Here is a 9,156-nt window from a genome sequence, read left to right on the forward strand (position 1 = left end):
GTCGTCTGTCAGGGAACACCCACCACCAAATTTGTCTGTCACATATATTTTTGTGAAGCTTAACACTCACACATTAATTTTCAATTGATTTTATCCGGTAACTATTTTAGCTGACCTAGCTCAGTTAGGGGGGTCACCTACTTTAGGTCGTCTGTCAGGGGACACCCACCACCAAATTTGTCTGTCACATATATTTTTGTGAAGCTTAACACTCACAGATTAATAATCAGTTGGTTTTATCCGGTAACTTTTTCAGCTGACCTAGCGCAAATTTTGGGTGGTATAAAACTTGTCTGTCAGAGCCCCCCCACCACAAAAAATGTCTGTCACATACCAGACAATCATCTAGAAACAATTTACTTTACAACCAACTAAGTTTCAAGCGGTAACTATTTCAGCTGACCTAGCGCATTTTTTGGGCCATGAAAAATGCCCCCCATTCCCATACCCACCACCGGCGGCCCGGCAGACTTCCAGATTATGAGTACCCACATACCACCGGACATCGCTGTATGAATAGAAATTGGTAACTTTTTCACCTAGGGTGGACGTCGCGGGCTCCCGGTCTAAGACTCCAAAATCCGTCATTTTTAAAATGACGGATTTTGCTGTCTGGGTCGACAAGTTTTCAAATAACTTTAAATAGATATTGCATAAAACATTAAGCAAAAGTAGCTAGTAAGTACAGTTTTGTTTGTTTTTGTAAAGACGTTAAAATTTTGTAGGTTTTTCAACGCCAGGATAAGCTTGACAAGTTGACATAGTGCTTCTAGCGTGATTTTGACCAGTGGCTACCAGGCGAGCGACATTTAAAACGTGCATGAAACATCGTGAAAACACCACACAGTACTCGCAAAATCTTTAACTACAAAAATCACAACTTCCAAGCCAGAATAATAAAAGATAGCGGCAAATTTTCTTGATCCGGTAATTTTCGATACGTCTGTACGCCGTACCAGTGCGCTAGCTTCAAATTTGAGTGGAGGCGGATCTGCTGCGTTTGATAAGTCAGAATTGCTAGTCTAAGCAGTAGTTGATGTAGTCTGTGTCTATATTTTGCTCCACTTTCGTACGTTTCGTATCACGCAAATGTTGAACTAAACTTATGCAATGGTAGTAGAAATCTAAAATGGATCTGGCAACACTGGTAACAGTGAAAGGTTTTGTCATTTTTTAAGGCTGGTTTATTGGTTTGAGATTTATGTTGGATACATACTGCAAAGAGCAAATTTGTAAAGGGACACATTAAGCTAATCGCCTGATGAGATAATAATCGAAAATCAGTTTGCGCAAAGTTAATCTATGGATCAGTAATTTAGGACATTCATCAGTAGATTACGGTTCGACATAGGAAAATAATAAGTTTACGAAATAAATTGGTTAATCAGCTGATTAGCATAACCGGTAATTAACTACTGCTGGCGCATTCAATCTTTAGTGATCAGATTTTGGATTGTAGTCATTTCAAAAGTACATCAAATGCTTGTAACCTAACCACTGACCAGTTATTAGCCCACAGCAGGCTCGCATGTTGGCAAGAACCGTGGATGTAATTGTAGGTCGATACGGTCTTACATGTCATTGTAAGCTACAATAAACAGTAAACACAATTTAGACAAACGACTTAAACCTAAATAAAGCATTAGCAGCTAAAATCAAAGGAACGTATAACTGTCTCACCAGCCAACAAAAAAGCTGTTGTTTTCACGTCTTATTACAGTGAAACGATATAAAAACAATAACCTTTTCAGGCTGCTGGCCATTTACGCAAGAGCACAGATATCATGATTTATAAATTGATAAAAATACAGGGAGATATATTGTTTTGGTAATTTGCAGCACGGCCACCATTTTGTGCAGAAACCAAACTTTGTCATGTTTGTTTATGCATGAAACTAAACAATTTTTAGCAACAAAAAAGTAAATGGCGATTTGGTCTTGAAGTTATTGATTAATTGCATCACAGTATTTTAGCTTCGCACGGATTGAATGCTACATGTTGCATATTGGGCTTATTCTCGTTTACCTTTCCCTTTAGCACGCACTTTGCGGGCGCTGCGTACAATAGCAGGCCCAGCAGAGCGTGCAAAGGCGTTGTAGAACGCGTACAAGCCAAGAGCGCAGAACGACCAAATGACCACAATGTATTCAGCGCGATTCTCAAATGGCAGTCCGCATATCGTGTACCATTGCTTACCAATGACATCGGGATTGGAAGTGACATTCGGCGGGCCTTTCACGCCACCTAACTCGGTGCAACGGAAGTCAAAATACCCTTCGTCGTAGTCGGATGGGTCAATATACTTCTGTTTGGTGTATACAACCCCAGACGTGGCATACTGCTGCACTTTAACATCCCCTGGTCCAATGGGCTCATGGATGCCGTAGGAACGTTCGTGTTCAGGCCTGACAAACACAACCAAGACAGCGTAGAAAATAAAATAAATTGTCAAGACCAGGGCGCTCTCGTTGCCAAACCATTCCGACCAGGTCATCTTTGAAGATCGTCGAGCCTGGAAAAAATACATTTCAGTCAAGTGAAATTGAAACAATGTAAGAATATAAATTTTTCTAACTGACTAGTCACTCTTAATACAAACTTTGTCGGCTGCATAGCCGAGTAATGAAAGCCCTAGTATAACGCGAATTCCGATCAAGACGATGCGGTTGTGTCTTCGGCAGAACACTTAAAGGCATGCCTGAAGGTGGACACGAAGATTGGCTTCCTTCCCGTCGAGTCCACTTCATCTCAATTTTCAACCTGCCTGAATACGACAAAAACTACTTACCTCAGGCTTTGGAGTCCTGTCGTGCCAGTAGACGATGCCGAAGTAGATGCCGAATACGATGAGCATAATTATTTCGGTATGGATGCTAAACCCGTCCTTCAATCCGTGATATATTGGGAGCATTTGGAAGAGAATTGCCAGAGCCATGGAGAAAAAGCCAGTGATGAGGACGCAAAGAGATTCCTTAAAGAATCCTCCAGAAGCGACATTCTTGTCCGTATTCCCAGTGAGAAGATACCTTGAGCCGTTTAGAAGAGCAGAGAATGTGCTGCAAAAATACAAAATTTTAGATTTTAAAAAGCTTTATGTCCTTTTTTGGTTAAACACTCGCCCTGCTACATTACCAACAGTCCAACATATTGCAGCCAACAATCCACAAAGTACACCATTGCTTTTGATTTGAAATGTTAAACCTAATCTTTTGATTTCTGCAATCTCTCTTCGGTTACTACATTTTATAAAGGAGGTAACTAAAAAAAATACTGTGAAAACAAAACAACTTTATAAAAAGGCAAAACGTTTCATCTGTTTAAAAGTTTGCGAAGAACTCTACAAACCTATGGAAGCTCATATGGAAAAAGTAGCTGGTCCAGGGCACCCAGTAGTGTCTGTCTTCAAGGTTGGGATCAGTGTCGTGCCACGTCCACCAGAGGAGCTAGAGAATTTTAACAGTTATTGACTCGAGTTAAAACAAGATCGTCATTTAAAATGTAAAAACATCACATGCTTGTACCCTGGTCTCGACTTAGAATGGTGTGCATAGTGCATCACATTAGATTCCAGTGTTTGTGGTGCACAGTAGGGTGGCTCGTTTTTGAACTTTTTTTTTTAATTTTTTCGGGGTAGTGGGGAAATGGTGCCAATGAGTGAGAAAACAATCATGACAAAATTTGAGATTTGTAACAAATTGTCTTCAGCCTCCTCATGGGGCCCAAAAATCAAAAAATGGGGTCAAAAACGCATTTTTTTTCAAAAATATTTTTAGTTTGGGTAGATGCAATATTGTTTAGATATATCTAATTAGCCTAAGAAAAAAAATTGAAGTCATTTGAACTATTCCTTCAGCTTCCTCACAGCTTCTGAAAATTTCCATTTTGCTGAAAATTTCGCATTTTTGTTTGTGGTTACATGATACATAATTGCGTTAGACATTTTACCAGCTATAAAATGTCATTGTATTTCTCTTTATTAGGGTGGCTCTTAAAATTGAGTTTTTGAATTTTGCTTGGGACACCCTTTCAAATGGTGAGGTTGCCAGAAAAAATAACTTTTGCAAAATTTTTTTTAATTTGAAGTTGATTTAGAGGTGGCCCTCCCCCCCTAAAGTTCTGTGCCCTCCCTCGAAATACCAAATCTGCGTATCTCGAAAACCACTTGAGCTAGAGATACAGTTATTGTGTTAAAAGATGCAGAAAACATGGTTTTCTATCTGCTTTCTGAACATTGAATGCATCTATCTTGAGTAGAAAAGCAGTTATTTAGAAAAAACGCATTTGACCAAATCTTGATTTTACAACCTTTTTTGTGACCACGAAACCGTCTACAAAATTTGTTTTTTTTGTCTTAATTTTTGCACCTTAGAGGGAACACTGGTAACGATATTCATTTCAAAATGTAATTCTGGTCAGTACTGGAAGAAGCAATATTATCGACAATATTTTACATATTGCCTTGCGTATCGTGACAGGATGTCTGCGACCTACACCATCGGACAATTTCCCTGTCCTTGCAGGCAACCAACCAGCTGAGTTTCGTCGCAAAGAACCATCCTGTCTCTTTCTCGTCGCACTACGAACCCCAACCACTTGCTCCACTCAAGTCTCTACGAGTCTGTGAGTGAGCAATCGAGCATCCTCGGCAACTGAAATCGAGACACCCATTTGTATGTAACGCACAACTCCTGATGAATACCGCTGAAGACCAATCTATCAGCGCGGCTACCTGGGAGGACAACAAATGGAGCTCAGAGTAGAAGAAGAACTCCTCAAGACTCTAAAGTTGTATCTCCGACACCAGCCCCCATCCAACCGGAATGCATAATTTGCCAAGGAAGGCCTGGGTGCATCTCAACCGCCTACGTACTGGAGTCAGACTATTCCGCTCCAACATGCACAAATGGGGGATGGCTCCATCCGCATTCCGCAATCTGTGAGTGTGGCAAAGAGGAACAAACCACAGATCACACCATCTGTAACTGCGCCAAATGGTGTGTGACTGTGCGTGGTCTGCTTGAACTGGACGACGAATCAATGGACGAATCAAAGGATTGCTGCTCGACACCTGCTCAAGCATCTAAACGGCATCACCACTGCCCAAGAGTGGTAAAAGACAGAGCCCTTGACCCCTGGAGTAACAAAGAAGGTTTAAATGAAGAAGAATCGACATTCGACAATATTGTTCTTGTTGGAATTTGGAAACAGTTTCCTGTGTTCAGTAACAACTTGCAAAAGAAACTGAAGTTGGTACTCATCTTCAGTTAAGATTTTGTTAAAATCCTGGATTAGACTTAGAGCAACTCCTCTCTCTGCTCTGTCATTCACTACTGAAAGTCTCTTCGCCATGTGTAAAGCTTGAATAAATGCACCATCTTCAGTCCAATGAGCAGGATGACAGGATCCTTTGAAAGTATAATTATTACTTCATCTTCACCCAACAGCCGAAGAAGCCATTTTGAATTAGAGGTGCAATACTGTTCTAGACCCTTATTGCTAAGAAACGCAGCTACTTTGATGCTTGGTCTCCTTGGTGGACGTTCTCCTGTTTCATCTAACATGGTTGCCACCATTAGCTTTTTACTTTCCACAGACAATCGAGAATCAAACAAGGCTAGTCCAACTATTTCTTCGGACAGATACCATAAATGCAGACCAAGCTTTTTGCATAAATCGCCTTCGCCATCCAACAAGTGCGATGCATAGCACCTGAAGCTTGAAAGCGGATTCCACGCTCAGGAGTTTCTCCAAGGAATGTGATAAAAAACGGGCATTTTAGCTATGCATGAATGCATAAAAGTTTAGGAATACTTATTTTGTTTATTGATTTACCAGTTTTACAGGTTAGTTTATGAACTTTGTTTATTAAATAGCTTGGGCCACAATACTTGTTTAGCACTGTTTTGTGCTAGAATACCGAAAACAGGTTTTTTCTAAATAACTGCTTTTCTACTCAAGATAGACGCAATCACTGTTCAGAAAGCAGATAGGAAATCATGCTTTCTGCATCTTTTGACACAAAAACCGTATCTCTAGCTCAAGCAGTTTTTGAGATATGCAGATTTGGTATTTTGGAGGAGGGCGCAAAACTTTAGGGGGGGAGGGCCACCTCTAAATCAATTTCAAATTCAAAAATTTTTTGCAGGAGTTATTTTTTCTGACAACCTCACCTTTTAAAAGGGTGTCCCACACAAAATTCAAATTTTTTTCATTTTTTGCCAAATAAGAGCCACCCTACTCTTTATGGACCAGCCCTGAACTGTTGCGTCATTTTTTAATAAAATTGGGTTAATTAAGTAGGAAAAAGTGACGTCTTTTATTTAAATTTACGTCACTGACGAAGTTTGTAGTTATGTAACCACAAACAAAAATGCGAAATTTTCAGCAAAATGAAAATTTTCAGAAGCTGTGAGGAAGCTGAAGGAATAGTTCAAATGACTTCAATTTTTTTTTTTAGGTTATTTAGATATATCTAAACAATATTGTATCTAACCAAACTAAAAATATTTTTGAAAAAAATTGCGTTTTTGACCCCATTTTTCGATTTTTGGGCCCCATGAGGAGGCTGAAGACAATTTTTTACAAATCTCAAATTTTGTCATGATTGTTTTCTCACTCACTGGCACCATTTCCCTACTACCCCGAGAGAATTTAAAAAAAAAGTTCAAAAACGAGCCACCCTAGTGCACAGCCTGCGAGTGTTGATTATGGTATGAATCTGTTGCGCGCTTGTGTTACAACTGTCATCACTGATAATAACACATGAAGTTCAAACATAGCTTTTTGACAGTAATTAACATCCAATTACGCAAATAGATCAGTTCATAAAAAAAGTGAACGGTTATTACGTCACTGTACAAATATTTGGTCAGCGATGTCAAATTTGATTGAATTTCATGAGAAGGCTTCGTTAAAGTGCGCCAAGCTGTCTGCGGTCAGGCTGCGCTTGGCCTCGCCATTTTGTACGGTAGCAATGGATTGTAAACTTGATGGATTAATTTGACTTGATTGCAGGGGCCGAATGGCCTGAACCTTTTAAGTTTGCATAACGCTCAAGTGTCGTGTTTGCTTGTTTGGTGTTGCTATTATGACATAAAAAAGTCGTTTAAAAGCAAAAATGTAACCGGACGATAAACGATGATTGACACGAGGCTTTTTTGAGCATTTTCGTGGCAGCAAACTGATTTCTGGCCAACTGGTGTACAATGAAACTCCATGGAATGTCATGTTTTTGCAGCACTACAGCATCGGTCTTAGGGTATCTCTTATCATCATGTATATCATAACCAATGTGGTCTATGATGGACCTAATGTTGAGTACGCAAATATCTCCAGGTGCAATTTTAACTAAAACTATTGCAAGCGACGTTGCGCACAGCTGATTCATTGTTTTGGCAACACTCGGGTGAAGCATTACATACCTCGTGACCATTCAAATAGCTCAAACAAGACAAAAAAGGCAAGTGAAAGAAAATTTATACTCTTTTTGAGATGTCAAGTAGTGCGTTTAGTCATTCACTGCAACGTCAAGACAAAAGGTTCAAACCTAAATATTACTATTTGTTTGTGGTAGTCTAAGCCAGGAAGAATGTAACCAACATACGGTGCCTGAGTGTCACCAAGTCAACAAAAAAACATTGTCAAAACTTGTTTTTCACGATAAACCCTACGTTGAAGGGATGTGTTAAGGTAGAATGTCTCGCAACGGGGTACTTTGCATAGTGGGCCTTTGAACGCCCAATCTTTCATTAACCTTACCTGATATTCTTTACGACTTTAACCAGCATAAAGTTGAAATAGAAAATAAACTCTTAAACGCTTTCGACGATGCGAAAACGAAGTAAACCGTTACCTTTATTCCCAAAATATCGTACGGAAAGTCTATGATGACGTCAAAGAGACCAACAGCGAACGGTTCAACCCAGCCCGGCAGCTTCAGCTTCTCCGCAGCGATGGAAGCGTGTGTGATCTGGCAAACACAATTGCGTCATCGCTGTGACGTCACATCAAAGTAAATGAGCATCGGTTGGAAATTATTAAGTTGGCAGTGCGGATTTCAATCATGCGACCTTAGTTCAAAACCAGGGTGTACTATGACTAATCTCGCAACACACGAAATTAAAGGTTTCTCTCAACACGGATGTTGGGGAAGGACAATAGAAACCAGAATGAAGTTTCCAATAATTGTGGAACTGTTGCTGTCTGTCTGTTCCTGTTTGCAGTTGAACTATTACAATTGCTTTTGCTCGGTCAACAGAACGTTTTCATTGAGAGTTGCTACTGAAGAGGCTAACTGAACATCAACATAACCTACCGTAGCAGGGTAGAAGAGGACAATGTAGAGAGGGAAGCGCTGGCCTGCGAATATGAGGAACGTTTGACTGTGCCAGAAGTTGTTGACGTCAGGTAGATGATAAACGACGAGCTCGGTGACAATTCCATGCAAGAGAGCAGCAAACCACATGTAGGTGTACCTGCGATGACAATTATTAACTCCTCTCCAGACAGCAAATCAACCGTTTTTACATTGATTCAACGTTGAATAAATGTAAAAAACGGTTGATTTATTGTCTCTGCGATCTGCTTGTGGATGGTAAGGCACGTTTATAACGTTACATTTTCTCTACAAACATTGTTTGAAATAGATTGATACAAACTGTTCATTGTGTGAGAGCAGTTTCATGCAAAACAATGACAAATCAAAATAATGTTTTTTCGAAAAATTTGTTAGCAAACTTTCAAGCTAGTGTCATATAAAACGCAATTTATTAATTTTCTGACCTCCAAGGCTAGCCAAATGAAGATATTTCGAACTTACAACTAAATATGTATTTAGCGTCATACGAGACAATAACAAATTTGCTACGATCACTGTTTACGTTCAGCCATAAGGCTTTACTCAAAAATTGAACAACAATCTAAACTTGTACCTGCTGTTCCAACCGTGACGTACTGCAAACTTGAGAGCCATAGCCGCCATTATGAGATAGAGAATGTTGGCCAGGAGGAAGGTAGGTTGGTTTTCCCACATTTCCAATGGCGTTGGGTTGTTGACCCTGACAAACCAGTCCTGCCAGTCCCAGAAAGTACTGGGCGTCACCACAGATTCACCCATTGCTACTGAACCTCTACAAAACCTTAAGTTACCCTATGAA

At 39.9% G+C, this 9,156-nt stretch overlaps 1 protein-coding gene across 1 annotated transcript; it reads right to left on the reverse strand.

Moving 5' to 3' along the window:
• Positions 1–506: 506 nt before the first annotated feature.
• Positions 507–9,153, reverse strand: LOC145780499 (uncharacterized). Its single transcript, XM_082592116.1, has 6 exons — positions 8,932–9,153; positions 8,316–8,475; positions 7,854–7,970; positions 3,347–3,444; positions 2,790–3,057; positions 507–2,513 (listed from the first exon to the last, which is right to left on the reverse strand). Exons 1-6 carry the CDS (start codon positions 9,114–9,116, stop codon positions 2,013–2,015), a joined length of 1,329 nt encoding a protein of 442 aa, XP_082448242.1. The 5' UTR covers positions 9,117–9,153; the 3' UTR covers positions 507–2,012.
• Between the last annotated feature and the right edge of the window lie 3 nt (positions 9,154–9,156).

The sequence above is a fragment of the Aplidium turbinatum genome, chromosome 12 (assembly GCF_918807975.1).
Source record: "Aplidium turbinatum chromosome 12, kaAplTurb1.1, whole genome shotgun sequence".
Lineage (NCBI taxonomy): Eukaryota > Metazoa > Chordata > Ascidiacea > Aplousobranchia > Polyclinidae > Aplidium > Aplidium turbinatum.